This window comes from Meles meles, chromosome 8 (assembly GCF_922984935.1).
Source record: "Meles meles chromosome 8, mMelMel3.1 paternal haplotype, whole genome shotgun sequence".
Taxonomy (NCBI): Eukaryota; Metazoa; Chordata; class Mammalia; order Carnivora; family Mustelidae; genus Meles; species Meles meles.
The window spans coordinates 14,825,880-14,842,765 of NC_060073.1; the positions used below are offsets into that span (position 1 = coordinate 14,825,880).

Consider the following 16,886-nt stretch of genomic DNA (forward strand, 5'->3'; position numbering starts at 1 on the left):
TAATCAAGCCAAAAATTCTAACAGATTGAATTATTTTTATATGAATTTGATTTATATTCTAATTGCATATGAAATGTATGCATTACTATTTTAATCATGAGGTAGGATAATTTTTTTTCAATGTTGTGTTAGTCACCTTATAGTGGTGATATATAGGGGTTATTCTTTAGGTTTGGAGCACTGAAGAGAGATGAATTTGCCTGGTCTGTCTCCAAGCACAATAAGTTGTAGGTTGGTATTTAGAAGTATCTAGAAGTACATCCTAAGCTGGAAGCAGTTAAGTTCTTAAAGAGGAATGCAGAGATTTGAAATGTTTCTCTGAGACAAGCGTGGCAAGCAGTAAAACACTTACAATTAAACGCGTCACACTATCTTTTTGAGTAGTAGTCTTTTCAGTGCTGCAATCACATCCTTGTTCCTAAGGCTGTATATCATGGGGTTAAACATCGGAGTCACTATGGTGTAGAAAAGAGAGAGCAGTTTGTCAATTCCTGCCTTATGATTGGACTTGGGCCTTAAGTAGGTGATGGAAGCCGATCCAAAGAACAAAAGAACAACCAGCAGGTGGGACGAACAGGTGGAGAAGGCTTTGGCCCGTCCTCCAGCGGTTGGCAAACTGAGAATGGTGGAAATGATTTTGCTGTAAGAGGCAAGAATCAACATAAAAGGAACTGTGACAAACAGCATAGCTACTACATAGACGGCTGCCTCGTGCACCCAAGTGTCTCCACACGCGAGCTGGAGGATGGGGGGTACGTCGCAGAAGAAGTGGTTAATGTGGTTGGAATTACAGAAATGTAGAGAGAAAATCTGACATGTTTGCCCTATCTGGACTGGAATTCCACCGATCCAGGCACCAGCAGCCAGCCGGAGGCACAACTCGTGGTTCATGACTAGAGGGTAGTGCAGAGGGTGACAAATGGCCACATAGCGGTCATAGGCCATCACTGCCAGCAGGAAACATTCAGTGGCTCCGAGCATAAGGAAGAAGCACATTTGAGTGGCACAGCCCACCATAGAAATGCTTCTATCCTGAGTCCAAAGGTTCACCAGAATCCTGGGGAGAGTGACAGACACATAACAGATTTCCAAGAAGGAAAAATTTGCCAGGAAAAAATACATGGGTGTCTCTAGTGCAGCGTCAAGCCTGGTTATTATTATTATGAAGCTATTTCCAATTAAGACAATAACGTAAATGATGGAGAACACCCCAAACAGTAACCATTGGAGGTTTGGAAGGTCGGAAAATCCCAAGAGTACGAATTCTGTTATTGTGGAAACATTGTCTTCTGCTCTCATCTCTTCACAAGTCATCTGTGGAAACAATTGAATCAAAAGTCCAAGTTACCCTGATTTCTTTGGTTCTTTTCTTCTTATACATAAACAGGATGGCATGCCTCCCAATTCTTTCCCATTCCCTGTTAAAACAAATCTATAACTGCCAGGGCTCTAAAAGTGGTAAAGTACATTTTTCATTATTGTTTTTTTTTAAATATTTTATTTATTTGACAGAGGGAAATCACAACTAGGCAGAGAGGCAGGCAGAGAGAGAGGAGGAAGCAGGCTCCCTGCGGAGCAGAGAGCATGATGCGGGGCTTGATCCCAAGACCCTGAGACCATGATCTGAGCCGAAGGCAGAGGCTTTAACCCACTGAGTCACCCAGGTGCCCTCATTTTTCATTATTATTAAATGTATTTGTAAGAAAAAAAAATCCCCATTGCCTTTTATTTCTGCTATGAATTATCAGGTTTCTTTGCCTCTGAAGATAAGTGCTTGTCATGTTGCTGTCCATCTGAACACTCAAAATTGCAAAATCTGAGTTTCAGTTCAACTGTGACAAGGATTCCGTTCTTTCACCAGCCATGCTTTCTCCCCACTTCTCAGTTCTGTTTTCTATTATTATCAATTCAAAATTCATTTCATTGCACAAGTAAATAATTTGTAAGCCTCCTAAATTGGTTTTACTGCTGAATATGGTTCATTTTTTAAAGTAATGGGCTTCTCTAGTATTTCTAAGTCTCTTTAAGCTTCACCATTCTGCATACTTAGGCTATTTCACTATAAAATGAAATTGATGAACAAAACACTAAATGTTATGGGGTGTTATTTAATCTTTAAAACTGTATTTCAGTTTAAGATCCATGAAATCAAAAGTCATTTTTTTCAGGTTTTGCAAAAGGGGAAAGAGGAAGTCTAAGATGGTCTATGTCCTGAAATACTCAAGAGGTTAATAGGCAGATTCATCTAGCATTTATGTCTAAGGAAGCAATCTCAATTACGATGTACACACCATATATAAGAAATATCAACCAAAACTCATCTCTGAGATATTCTTAAATTACCCAGATCCTCAATAATTGATATTCTGCTGACCCCTCTTAACCCATTCATCTTTTCTTTGCACACATGTGTGTCTATGTTCATGCTCATGAGTGTACCTAAGTGTGTATCCCATCTTTATTATGCACTATTCTCATTGTCATACTAGATCATAAATATATTTTGATATTCTATACATCTTTCTAAGCACTGCATAGTGTATTTTTTCTGCAAAATTTGAAAAAAAAATTACAAATCAGCCAAATTGGTTGTTTCTTTGGAATAGTCTTACATCCTTACACAGTCATGTAAGCATGGGTTCCCACCCAAAAGGCATACCTCCCCTGCCTCATTCTCTCCTGGTATAGATCAAGCATGTCTTCTCTGGTGTGTGTGTGTGTGTGTGTGTGTGTGTGTGTGTCCATGTGTGTGTCTGTGTGTGAATTATACTCTTTTCATTCACTCTTGCAGAAGTAGTAATTTGCTTCATTGTTTTCAGTATGTCCTAGATAACTTCCATATTATGAGTGAGCTAATTTGAAAACCCATAGAGACTAACTCACTACAAAGAAAAGATACACCTCTAACCATAGTCTAATGGTGTTAAATATGGACAGTGGTCACAATTTCAACTACAAAAAAGTAGACAGAATTGGGGCAGGAACAACAGTCCACGCAAAACTTGAACATCCTGAAGATTTTCTGTGGCTGAGGAAAGGGAAACTAAATGACAATTTCTTTTACAATCTATATATTCCAAACTACACATTAAATAAATGTTTTTAAACCTTGCCTCACTAATATAAAATTCACTCAATGGAAATTTGATTACAGGGAACGTGAAAATGCTATAACTGGGTCCTAAGATGGTCAGAAATTAGTAGCTGATAGGTGATGTACAAGGCTACACAACCACGCCTGCTTTTCACTACAACAGCACACACACTTTTAACCATGTTTTATTCACTTATTTAATTCAACAGAGTCCAATATTTGGACAATTATTCAAATCGTTTGTTGAATGAATCACTGCATCTTTTAGACTAACATGCCTCATGCCCCCCATGTTGGGTGAGTAAACCATTGACCTCAGAAACTGCCGTTCTCTTTATTCTCAGTATTGGATCTGTTCCTCGTGTAAGCTCTCTCATTCTGTGGTCTTCTCTACATTGGTCTTTGTTGTTCAAGCGGGGTGGTGCATTTGAAAAAAAAAATGAAACTAAGATGCCAACAAACAATTAACAAGGAGAAGCAACATCAAAACTTGCAATCAAGAATATAATGTTCTAGGAGTTCATAGGTGGCTCCCTCATGTAAGTGTCAAACTCTTGATGTTGGCTCAGGTCATGATCTGGGGTTGTGGAATCAAGTCCCCAGGCCCTGTGCTCAGCACAGAATCTACTGGAGAGTCTTCCCCCGTTCCTGCCCTTTTGCTCTTTTCCCCAATGCTCTCTCTCTAAAAAAATAATTTTTCTTTTTAAAGAATATAACATTGTACATTTACTGTACATTTACTGATCTCAGCTTTTTATTTGTAAAATGGAACATTCAATGAATTCTTACTGCAAAAACCATTTATAAAGTTAGAAAAGATATAATAATTAAAAACAAATATTCAAATGCTAACCGAATCATGTGCTTTCCTTCTAAACATAACCTTACCCCCCCCCCCCAAAAAAAAGTTTCCTCAAATCTTGCAGCATAGTCCCTGTTTCTCTGATCTGGAAAACTTTAGATGCTCTATTTATACAACTCAGAAAGAAAACCATTATATAATACAGGTAAATGTAGTGAATTCTGTTTTTATTAAAATATTTTCTGTTTGTTTCTCTGGTCTTCCCACGGAAACTGGTTTTTTGTTTTTTTTGTTTTTTTTGTTTGTTTTTTTTTTTTGACGTGAAGATTAGGATTTCAATGACAACTGTCAACGTGATGTATAAAATGCTTATATTTAGAACAAGTTTATAAAATCAAATTGAAGACAAGAATAAAAAGGCAGAATTTGGTGACTGCAATTCAGAAAGCCTTTCCTTTAGATGTGTCTTAAGATAAAAATGAAAACATGCCCATATCTCTTCAGCATCTTCAGGTTCATTTATCATGGAACCTAACTCTTCACAAGCAAAGAATATCTTTGGTTTTAGTAGGATGCAAACCCATTTCAATAAGGTCCATTCGCTATCTCGTTCCTTAGTTATATGTAATTAAATTTTCAGGAGACACGATCTCCAGATTTAATACATGCAAACTACTTAAATACATGCTTAACACACGGTCGCTACACTCGTTAGCACCAAAGACCATGACAGTGATGATTATGTTGATGATAATGCAGATGTCAGTAATATCTGATATGTTGGTCCATTACACTACAAAATACCTGGTATTTTTGCTTATGTTATAATAACAAGTCAGAAAAATTAAAAGGCTTTCTGAATCAGTGTTTTGAAATCAAACCAGAATAACCGCGATGACAAAGGATCCTTTTTAAAATTTTCTGTAAATAAGTATTCTTTGCTGTTGCCGAAAAAGTATGGTTCTTAGTAAACTAAATTTGGTATTAGACAGAAATTCATGCTTACCTGTTTGGATTGAGGTTAAATTGAGGTTACATAGAATGCTTACCTTTACTGATTGAGCGTGAGAACTATATTTTTGACAGGTAATTTACCTTTACTTGAAACAGAAGTTAACCACTTTCTAAAATGCGGTCCACTATCACAACACCGAGTGCTCTTTAAGAAGGAAATATTCTTTTCCCTTGGGATCACGTCCTTTCCTGTGTCACTTTCTAATTGAACCAAACCGTTCTGCCTGCTACTCAAGGAGTTTGGTAAATAACCAAAACCGCGTTTGGCCAGGCCCCTCCTTCCCTAAATTCTTTACTCTCTTACGTTTTTTGTGATCATTGAGAAATGTAAGTGTTGTTAAAACAGAAATTTACAACTACATATGACATATGACAATTGCATATGCAAACGAAGACATTCCAATAAAATGCAAGTGTGCAGTGTCTTACATTGGCGAGAAGTTTACTCCTCCATCATGAGGAATTCAGAGGTAAGAAGTCTAGGGCTGTTGGGACAGTTATGTCACCTTCAGTGTGAGCTGCCGTCTTCATGTCCACGTTAGCCAGGTAGCATCATCATCTCCCATAGGACAGAAGGGTGGGGGGTAAGGGGAGCACTCACTCACTCCGTGTTAGACTTGCAAACTAGAAGGAACAGTATGCAGAATTTCCAGGCATAATTCTTTATGTCAAATTTAGTCATGAGACTTTCCCTCCCTGAGCTGGAAGAAAAACTAAAAAATATTTCTCTAGGTCCTGCCATGTGACCAGCTAAGACTCTATGACTATCATTAATCCCCTTCAATTTTCCAAACCTAAAATGCCAAGGAGTTCTGGCATCCAGTTCTCAGCCAAGGATATCTTCAGGTCAATTGTGGCTTTTTGCAATGTATAATTATAAAATAAAAGAAAAATTTTCTGTAACACCCCCTACAAACAAACACACATAGATGCACATTCACAAAATACAATGGAGGGAATATTAGTTCTAAATAAGGAAGCAGGAGATTTATATGTCCGTGAAGATGAATGAACAGAGAGACAGAAAACAGATTTTAGAAACATCATGGCCGGTGCTTTGAAAAGCTCTCATTTTCAAGGATTATATATTTGCTCACCAATTTTTAGACATGAGCTTTTCGCACATGGTTATTTGCCTTTTTATATCCCCTTTAGCAAAATACACATTCAGGTTTGTGCACATTTGTTAATTAGGTTATTCTTATTGAGTTTTGGGGGTTCTTTGTATACTCTATATGCTTTTATGGGGAAGTGTGATGGACAAGCATTTCTACCTTGGGTTGGGGTTTTAATTTTCTGAACATGTCAATTTCTGAGAATTCCAATTTACAAACCTTTATTTAATGGATTGTGGGTTTTCTTTAATAAGATATTTAAGATCTTAATCCCAGGTCACAAAGATTTTCTCTTATGTTTTCTTCTGATTATTGTATAGTTTAACATTCTATGTTTATTTTATTTTTTTAAAGATTTTAATTATTTGAGAGAGAAAGAGGAAGAGAGAGAGAGCAAGAGAGAGAACAGAAGCAAGGGGAAGAAGGAGAAGCAGGCTTTCCACTGAGCAGGGAGCCCAGCACAGGGCTAGATCCCACGACCCTGCAATCATGACTTGATCTGAAGGAAGATGCATAACCAACTGAGCCACCCAGGCATCCCAGCATTCTATGCTTAAATCTGCGATCCACATTGAATTAATTATGGTAGAAGGCATGAATTTGAGGTTTGGGAACTTTAGGTGGATGCTCAATTTTTCTAGTGTTGTTTGTTAAAACAAATACTCTTTTTTCTACTGAAAGCTGTCTTGCATTTTTATCAAAAATCAGTTGCCCAGACTTCTATACAGTACCTCAAATATGCAAAATAAAAAGGGTGCATTAGTTACATGTAATTACATAGATAATTATATAATGCATATAATTACATAGATAATTGTAAAACAGTAAAAAATTTATATTTTCCCCTATTTTTCCTTTTAAACATTTGGGAACAATATTTAAAGCAACAGTTTAAAAACAATGATTAAAAGCCATATTTTTGGGTGCACATATGACATCCTAAAAAAACAAATATTATTGCAAAGGGACTTGGAAAGAATATGATTCAAAATTGATGAGAAGGAGATCTGAGGATGAGGTATGTGAATGGACTTCTCTGAACATGCAAAAAAAAAAAAAAAAGTGAAGATCTATGTGTCACATTGAATGCTTATCAACGAGTGGTTTTAGCCAGAGGAGAATTTTAATAAATAAGTGGACAGAGTAACCCTTTCTGTGGTTACTATTCAGCCTCTTTGCCAACTATACCAGTCATTGCACAATGGGTTCATGAACAGTGCGGACTTGTGGATGGACAGGGTTATACATATGCTCAGCAACATGGATTTCCACTCACCAAGCCTGATATGATTGGAGCCCCTTCTTTGTGTCCAAATGTCAGTAGCAGTAGCAGAGAGTAACACTGACACTCACAAACCCATGGAGACACACACACACACACACACACACAGATTTATTTCAGGAAATTGGCTATGAGATTGTTGGGGCTGGAAACTCTAAGATGTATAGGGCAAGCTAGCCTCTTACAAATCTCAGAAGGAAGCTGTCTTGAGGAAGGATTTCTTCTTTCTCAGGGAAACCTCAGTCTTGTTTTTAAGGACTTGCAACTGATGGGATGAGGCTCATATATTAAGCATGATCTTCTTAAAATCAGGTTTTTAAAAAATATTTATTTATTTATTTGAGAGAGAGAGAGAGAGAGAGAATGCTCAACAGTGCAAAGGGTCAGAGGGAGAAGCAAACTCCCCACTGAGCAGGGACCCCAATGTGGGACTCAACCATGGCACTCCAGGATCATGACCTGAGCTGAAGGCAGATGTTTAACCAACTGGACCACCCAGGCATCCAAAATCAATTTATTTTAGATGTTAACCACATCCACAAAGTATCCTCAGAACAATGCCTAGATTATTGTTTGACTGAATACCTAGGCTTTATAGACTAGACATGTTGACATAAAGAACCCTCTCTCACAGTCTATCCCTGACCAACTTGGCAACCAAAAAAATTTCCTTAAGTCAGACATAATTGCCAAATAAAGACAATAAAAGACATAATTCTACTTAACCTGATACAAGTATTCTACCTTCAACCCCAAAATGCTTATTCTTTTGCCAAAAAAGAAAAGATGCAAAGTCTTTCTGTGATGTTAACTGTGGTTCTTGATATTTTGATATATTCGTAACAAAATGAGGAAAAGAAGAGACTCATAATAATTACAGTTCTTATTTCTGAAAATAATCATGGGTCGTTGTTACTATTTATAACTATCTTCTTTCAATATCCAATCCACACGCCTTTTGCCTTCACAAGGCACCTCACGTGTCATGATTATTTCTTTGTGGGATGATCTAAAGCTTTATCCTGAATGGTCTGGGATGGAAGTAGTTCCGCTTCAATTTGCTTGTTGCAGTTTTCCACTGAATTTAATAATTTCCTTTGAAGTTAATAAAAGGGTATATCTTCTATATATCTAACAAATATGCATATATACATATATGTAAATGTATACATTATATGTAACATATATAATATAATGTAAACAGTGTGTATACATTATTGTCTAGAGTAAGGAAGACAATATAGTGGTGGTACAGGGGTAGACATCAGACTGATGGAATTTAAGACAGTTCAAAAATTATCCCACCCAAATACAACCCACGGGTTTTTTGGCAACGCTTAAAACCATTCATCTGAAAAATACATTGTTTCAAAAAATGGTGTTGAAAGATTATACATGCAAAACCAGACACATATGCATGCACACACACAGGAATTGAAACTCTACATAAATGTCAACCCTTATACAGAAATTAACACAAAATTGATATAGTGAGAGATGGAAGTGGTGGTGATATTAGTGAAATGAGGTTGTCTGTGTTTTGATTGTTTCAGGGTTAAGTATATTTTTCTCTCCACCTTCTATATGTTTGAAATTTTACATGATTTAAAAGGAAAGAAAAGAGTCACACTTGGGATCTTTTGTCCTTAAGAAACATAAATTCTTTGTCTATTTGAAAATTTAACTGGCTTCTTTTATAATTCACAATTCCCTGGGGCACCTGGGTGGCTCAGTGGTTAAGCATTTACCTCCAGCTCAGGTCCTGATCCTAGGAGGCTCAGGTCCTGATTCCAGGATCATGGAATAGAGCCCTGCATGGGCTCTGAGCTTGCTTCTGCCTCTCCCACTCCCCCTGCTTGTGTTCCGTCTCTCTCTCTGTCTCTCTGCCAAATAAATAAATAAAATCTTTTTTAAAAAGTAATAATAATTCACAATTCCCTGAAATCCCAGTTGTAATTTTTTTTTCACAAATACTTCTGACTTTATAAATTCTTCCACTTATGATCTCCCTTTGATTTCTCCACATGATTACTTTATGTATAAATAACAAATTAGGGACAACAATAAAGGTCAGGAGAGCACCTGTAAACTGTAAAGATCAAGAGAATACCTGTGAATCCATGGTCCAATAAAGATATTTTTTAAAAAACTGTAAAGAATACCTAACTAGTTAAAAACATTTGATTATTTACTAGAGATAGCTTAAAATTAAAAAAAAAAAAAAAGTACGGGAGACAAATGCTTGAAAGAACTGTAGAATGAGACATCTCTGAAAAGAAATCTTATTGCCAGAGATATTTTTGGTTGTTTCCCAAAATGTTTGAATGGCGAATATAATGAGTTAAATCAATTCAATGGTGATTTGGGAGAGGACACATTCCCACAAGGCAGAAAGAGGTATTTTTTAAAGAGCACTATTTGCTTTGAAAGAAAAATATTGGTCAGATATTTGCAACTCCTAATATTCAAATAGTTTAAAATTTAATTTCAACAGAATGGCATTTAATGTTCTAGAACCACATTTTCACGAGAACAACATTTAAAACAGTCTGTATCAAAGAAAGAAATAATTTTATTGAGTTCATAAAGGTAAGTATAAACTTTTTCATCAAAGGCCTTATTTGCATTTTAGTTTGGTTTTCTGAGCTATTGTATCTTCAGTATCAAAAATCAGAATGTCTAAACATTTATAGACTATTAAGGGAATAATCTAATGAAGTAAAGTTAAAACTGTATTTCAAGCCACATCTCTACTTTTTCTTTCTTTTTTTCCTATGAGGAGATCAGAGAGACAAATGATAAAAACACTTAAAATGTCCTACTTTGAAAAGTAGTGTTATTCATAATGTAACAAATCTGTTTTAATAATTGGGGCAGTTTTGAAGAAAATTATTCTAATACAGTAATTCTTAGTAAGAATTCTAATATAGCAAAACTTAGTCAGGTGGTAGCTGGATATTTTAAAAGTAATTCTGTACCCGGCCATCAATGAAATAATTTATTATTTCTAAGGAAACACTGTCATGAAATCTGAAACCTTAGGTCATTAAAAAATTATTGAGGGGTATGTGGTGGCTTAGTCAGTTAAGCATCTGCCATTGGCTCAGGTCATGATCCCGGAGTCCTGGGATCGAGTCGGGAGTCTGCTTCTCCCTTTCCCTCTGAATCCCACCCCACTCATGCTCTCTATTTCTCAAATAAATAAATAAAATCTTAAAAATGTTGATATTAGCTTTGTTCTGATTAAAGAAATACTACATACCAGAACTGCAAATGTAACTGCCTGTCTTTGTCCTTAACCAAGGGGATTGAGAGTTCTGAGGTCATTAGCTAAATAAAACAGAAATTTTCCTGTGTCCCTGAGGAAAAAAAGGCTGATTGCAATGAAATCGCATCTATTAAATGGACAAAAGAATCAAGTCTCTGTTTACCTTTCAGCTTGAAGGACTTTTGAGAAAGACTGAACGCAGTGTTAATTTCAGAGGAGCAACATGACCTTCTTGGTCTCTAGGCATAATGAAGGAACACATACACACAATCAAATAATGTTTGTAATACAATCTCCTCTCCAATTCTAGGTATGGATTTAGTGGATTAAAAACATTGGAAACCATATTTTACTAATCATTAAGGTAAATATTAGTTATGAAAATGCTTAGAAGAAACCTCAGGTTGTGACTTTTCCATCTCCTGCTTCCTCTCCCTTCCTTCCCCTCTGCCTTCTTTTCTCCCTTCCTTCCTGTTGCTTGAACTTCATCTGGTTCCTGATTCATTTATTCCTTAAGCGTCATTTGAGAAAATAAAAAGTGTTCAGCTTTATGGAAGACGTGGGTAAAACCAACTTTGAATTGCAAAACATAATTTCACTGGAAAATTTTGGAAATTAGACAAAATCATGAAAGGTATAAAATCAGTCATATATATGTATATTAATTATGAAATCATGCAAGTAAAAACTGCCAAACAGAATCTGAAATCTATAGTGGACTTAGAATAGGGTTTACATTCTGAGACTGCTGGATATCTGCACTGACTCTTTATAACTCAGTTGTCTTCAATTTACTTCAATTTAATTTCATTAAAAACTTGAAAATTCTCACGTCTGGGTAGCTCAGTGGGTTAAACCCTCTGTCTTCCAGGCAGGTCATGATCTTAGGGCCCTGGGATCAAGCCCTGCAATGAGCTCTCTGCTCAGGAGGGAGCCTGCTTCCTCCCTCTCTCTCTAGCTGCCTCTCTGCCTACTGTGATCTCTGTCTGTCAAATAAATAAATAAAATATTTTAAAAATTTGAAGATTCATTTATAAACCCTGAACTATATCTGATCAATATATAATATCTTTCAATATTTTAGTAAATCTGCTTATGAGTGGCATTATTGGAATATGCTGAAAATTAACAAATTCGTAGAAAAAAATGCTACCTATTGTTATATTAAGGAAAGCTTTTATGATATTATAATATTTAGAGAGGGAATTAGAAACTGTGTAGACATGGATGATTCTGATTTCCTACATTTCAAAAGTCTTTATTGTATAACTCCATTTTTATAATGTATGTGAAATTAAAAAATATATTCATCATTACTTCTTATTCAGAACTTGCATCAAACCCCATTTGAGCAAATTAGTGACTTCGTAAATTGTAGATTGTTTCCAATTTATTTTCCAATTATTTGTTAATTCTGCTTTGTTCTCTCTTTTCAAAGTGTTCCCTGGTTAGAGTACTAGAGAAGACTAAAGACGGGACTAAGGTGTGAGGGGAGAGAGAGATGAATACAGACACAGTATGAGAATAGCATATCCCACACCAACCACTGGTGGAAGTGTATGGTGCTTGCCAGTTCGTAACGGGAGTTCTTATCCATTTATGAATCAAACACATGTTGAGTGGTTTATGTATGTTAAGTACCCAGGAAGGATATTTTATGGTCTCCTGGTTTTACATGTTGTAATAAAAGTAATTTGGACTTTTACTTGCACACAAGCCTGAATTCAAACCTCAATAATGCCATTTATTTGCTGTGATCTTGGTTGGTTCATAGAACATTTAAAGTTCAAGTTACCTTACAAGTAAAATGGTGATAGAATTACCTCCCAGCACGATTGTAAGGATTGAATAAGACAGTGCCTGTGAATGCACCTACCCCAGCGTTGAATCCCTGCTCCAGGAGTTACCTGCTTACATGCAGTCCCCAGATACTGGAATGTATGCACAGCCTTTGCTCAGTACCACAGAAATGATACCATCATTCCAGAACTTTCCATTATTTGAGTACTAGATGAATTAAACTCTTACAGAATTCAACAAGTTTCTCTTGGTACAATAGAGCTTGGGAAGGAGTTGGATTGTCTAGGAGAACCTGCTAAAGGAACGGGGACCTCTGCATAATTTATAGAATACTTTATGAAATAGGATGGAAATAGGCAAAATGAACATAGGATCAGAGTAGGAAGGGCAACCTTCCACTTGGACCCTTTTAAAAAGTAAACCCTTTCAGATTTTTCTCCCTTTGACTTCAGTCTTGAATGAAAAACATGACTACTTACTTCAGGAATTAACATTTAAACGTAGTATTTGCAATTTGTTAAATATCTCTTTACCTATTGATAGCCACTTTTGAATGTCTTCTTCCAGTTGAAATAAACTGGCTATAATAACTATTACAAGACAAAAAAAATCACAGAGATCACCCAGGAAATTACTTTCTTCAGCTCATTTCTTAAAATGTAATGACGTGATGTCACAAAAAATATTTGATATACCTTAAATCCAAATGTGAATAAATAGAAGTATTTTAAAAGAAATAACACGAGAGAGAAGAATTGATGGAAAAAGCCATTCTAAGCAAAATTGTCAAATGGCTTTCTATAAATATTATTATTTTTATTAATGTGATTCCAATTAGACTTCAATATTCCTATCATCAAAGCTGATAGCAAAATACAGCATTACTCATTATTGATAGCAATATTGATAAGAAAATATACCATTTTTCAGCAGACCTAATCCCGACAAGAATGTTTTCTGGTGCATAATAGTGAAAGAATGAGCTTTTTTTTTTTTTTAAATCAGGGTTTAACATCAAATGCAAATATTTCCCTAGGAGTCATTGCTAAGGAAATGCACATCTTTAAAGTGCAGTGCTCTTATTTTGTAGTTGAGCAAGCTACAACTTAGGCAGATAAAGTGACTTCACACATTGAATTTTTTATTTTCACAGATGATACCCAGAGACCAGACAGGAGGAGGAAATTTATCTTCAGTCGTGGAGTTTGTCCTCCTAGGGTTTTCTGACCTTCCAAACTTCCAGGGAATTCTATTTGGAATTTTCTTTCTCATCTACACATTCATCTTAACAGGAAATGGTCTTATCATACTAATTACGAGGGTGGACTCTGTTCTCAGGACACCCATGTATTTCTTTCTTGCAAATTTTTCCTCCTTGGAAATCTGTTATGTGTCTGTCACTCTCCCCAGGATTCTGGTGAACCTCTGGACTCAGGATAGAAGCATTTCTATGCTGGGCTGTGCCACTCAAATGTGCTTCTTCCTTATGCTCGGAGCCACTGAATGTTTCCTGCTGGCAGTGATGGCCTATGACCGCTATGTGGCCATTTGTCACCCTCTGCACTACCCTCTTGTCATGAACCACGAGTTGTGCCTCCGGCTGGCTGCTGGTGCCTGGATCGGTGGAATTCCAGTCCAGATAGGACAAACATGTCAGGTGTTCTTCCTGCCTTTTTGTGGTTCTAATCAAATCAATCATTTCTTCTGTGACATCCCTCCATTGATCAAGCTGGCCTGTGGGGACACTTCACTTAATGAGATGTGTGTCTATGTTGTCATTATATTATTTGCCATGATTCCTTTTCTACTTATACTTGGCTCTTATGTGAAAATCATTTCCACCATCCTGAAGTTTCCCTCAGCCAGGGGCCGGTCTAAAGCCTTCTCCACCTGTTCTTCCCATCTCATTGTGGTGCTTTTGTTCTTTGGGTCGGCTTCCATCACCTACTTAAGGCCCAAGTCCAGTCATTCTGCAGGAACTGACAAACTGCTCTCTCTTTTCTACACCATAGTGACTCCGATGTTTAACCCCATGATATACAGCCTTAGGAACAAGGACGTGATTGCAGCACTGAAAAAATTATTACTCAAGAAAACAGTGTGAGCATCTTACAGATCACTTTTTTGATAAATTTTTCTCATGGTTATCGCAGAAATATCATTTAATGCCTCTCTATTCATGTTTACGATGGCACCGTCGTTCAGAATTACTATGTAATCCTTTGCAGTTATGTATTTGAGAGTTCTGGCCTGAAGTCACTTGTGACTTCTTTAACAAGACAATTAATCAATTCTCAAATGTTCTATTCTTTAAGACAATTTTTTTTCACCGCATATTATAAATTTACCTACTTTTTTTTTCACATTTTTTTCCATTTTATTTATTTATTTATTTATTTATTTTTTTCAGTTTTTTTTTCCCTTTTTATTAATTTTTTCAGTGTAACAGTATTCATTCTTTTTGCACAACACCCAGTGCTCCATGCAAAACGTGCCCTCCCCATCACCCACCACCTGTTCCCCCAACCTCCCACCCCTGACCCTTCAAAACCCTCAGGTTGTTTTTCAGAGTCCATAGTCTCTTATGGTTCGCCTCCCCTCCCCAATGTCCATAGCCCGCTCCCCCTCTCCCAATCCCACCTCCCCCCAGGAACCCCCAGTTTGTTTTGTGAGATTAAGAGTCAAAGTTTTCAGATAACTTCAACGGTTAGAATTGTTTTTAAAAATGTGGAAGATATAGGGCTGGCCTTTCCTATTTGTCAAATATTTACAAATTTCATGCTGGAACTCCCACCTGTATCTATGACCCATTCATTTCTTTGTGATAGGTTTACACCAGATACGTGTTGAGGGAGTGAACACAAGACAATTATAAATCATGTTTTAAATATTTTAAATTATAAACATAAAAGCAAAATGAAAATCTTTAATTATATCTATTTCCTCAGTATGAATTAAGAAAATGTTTCCATGTGTATTCAGAGAAAGTCAAACATCTGACCTGACCCTATCATTTTGTTTTAAATATTTTTCATGCGTGGGTGGGGGGACAGGGTAACTGTGTGATGGGCATTAAGGAAGATACTTGATGCAAGGAGCACTGGGTGTTGCATGCAACTGATGAATCCACTAAACTCTACCTCTGAAACTAGTAATGAACTATATGTTAATTAATTCACCAAAATAAAATAAAATAAAATAAAATAAATTTCATCATTGTGCTTTATACCTATTTCTGAAATGTATTTTTAACTTCTCAGAATTCATTGCCATAGCTTACTTGATTTATCAAAGTTGCAGTGAAAACTAAATCTATGACTTTTTTTTAAGATTTTATTTATCCAATTAACAGAGAGAAAGAGCACAAGCAGGGGAGAAGCAAAGGGAGAGGAAGAAGCAGAATATCCCCTGAGCAGGGAGCCAAACCTAGGGCTCAATCCCAGGACCCTTAACTAAGTGAGCCCCCCAGGTACCCCAGTCTATGACTTTGTTCACACTTAATTTAAAGAACCCATTTAAAACTATAAAGGGGAAAAAACAAGAAACAAATTTTCATACACAATTAATTAATATCACGAATAATAGTATGTACACATTGAAGATGCGGAACACTGTCTTCCTACAAGTTATATTTAAATTAGTATCTAACAGTGAGTAATCTTTCCCATTTTATCCTTGTCTCATTTCTATAAAATAAAGCTCTTTTTACTGGAAAGTACAGGTGAAATCAAGAACTAATCAATCATAAATATCTTAAGGGTAAGAAGATTTAGGGTATTTACCAACATTGTACTTAACACCCACTTCTCTGTTTTGAATGTGCAACTCAGAGGATACTCAGTCTTTATTTCTAAACATTCTTGTTAATAATTGACTGTTTCATTTATCCAGTAATTATGCCACTTTATAAGTTTTATTATTCTTGTAGATATTTGTCCCTTCAAATTAGTTCCTTTTTATAAGGACTTGCATTTAATTACAACATTCGATGTAAAAGTTTGAATTTTCATTTTTAGGGACTGCGTTTTAAACTTCCACAGTTAACATCATGCTCTATGTCGTCTTTCTTTTTTTTTTTTTTTAACTATGTAAAAGTATAAAAACCTTAACCTACCTCATGTATTTTCTTGCATGTATCAATAATTAAATATATTCTCCACTGTAATAATGATGAGGGTGTTGAAGATAATTACAATATTTATGAGAATGCTATTTTGTTCTCTTCTTTTATAAGCACATACTAGGGTATAATGAAAACAACATTAGTTCAGGAATCAAGATTTTTATTTCTAATTTACCCTAAATATGCATCCTTGAGAGACTCTGTTGTTATTTGTATCAACTACTCTGTCTATAAAATGGAAATAATGTTTCATATCACTATCCCACTGTAATATTATGAACACATAATCATGATCTTGGATCCAAAAATCTTGTTGAAAATTCAAGAATTTGGGGGCGCCTGGGTGGCTCAGTGGGTTAAAGCCTCTGCCTTCAGCTCAGGTCATGAT

General features: G+C 36.0%; 2 protein-coding genes across 2 annotated transcripts; one reads left to right on the forward strand and one right to left on the reverse strand.

Annotated features, from left to right (window-relative positions):
* Nucleotides 1–363: 363 nt before the first annotated feature.
* Nucleotides 364–1,320, reverse strand: LOC123949657 (olfactory receptor 10AG1-like). Its single transcript, XM_046017224.1, has one exon. The coding sequence runs from the start codon at nucleotides 1,312–1,314 to the stop codon at nucleotides 364–366; it is 951 nt and encodes a 316-aa protein (XP_045873180.1). The 5' UTR covers nucleotides 1,315–1,320.
* Nucleotides 1,321–5,365: 4,045 nt separating this feature from the next.
* LOC123949520 (olfactory receptor 10AG1-like) lies at nucleotides 5,366–14,479 on the forward strand. Its single transcript, XM_046017038.1, has 2 exons — nucleotides 5,366–5,387; nucleotides 13,551–14,479. The coding sequence occupies exons 1-2, from the start codon at nucleotides 5,366–5,368 to the stop codon at nucleotides 14,477–14,479; spliced, it is 951 nt and encodes a 316-aa protein (XP_045872994.1).
* Nucleotides 14,480–16,886: the final 2,407 nt, after the last annotated feature.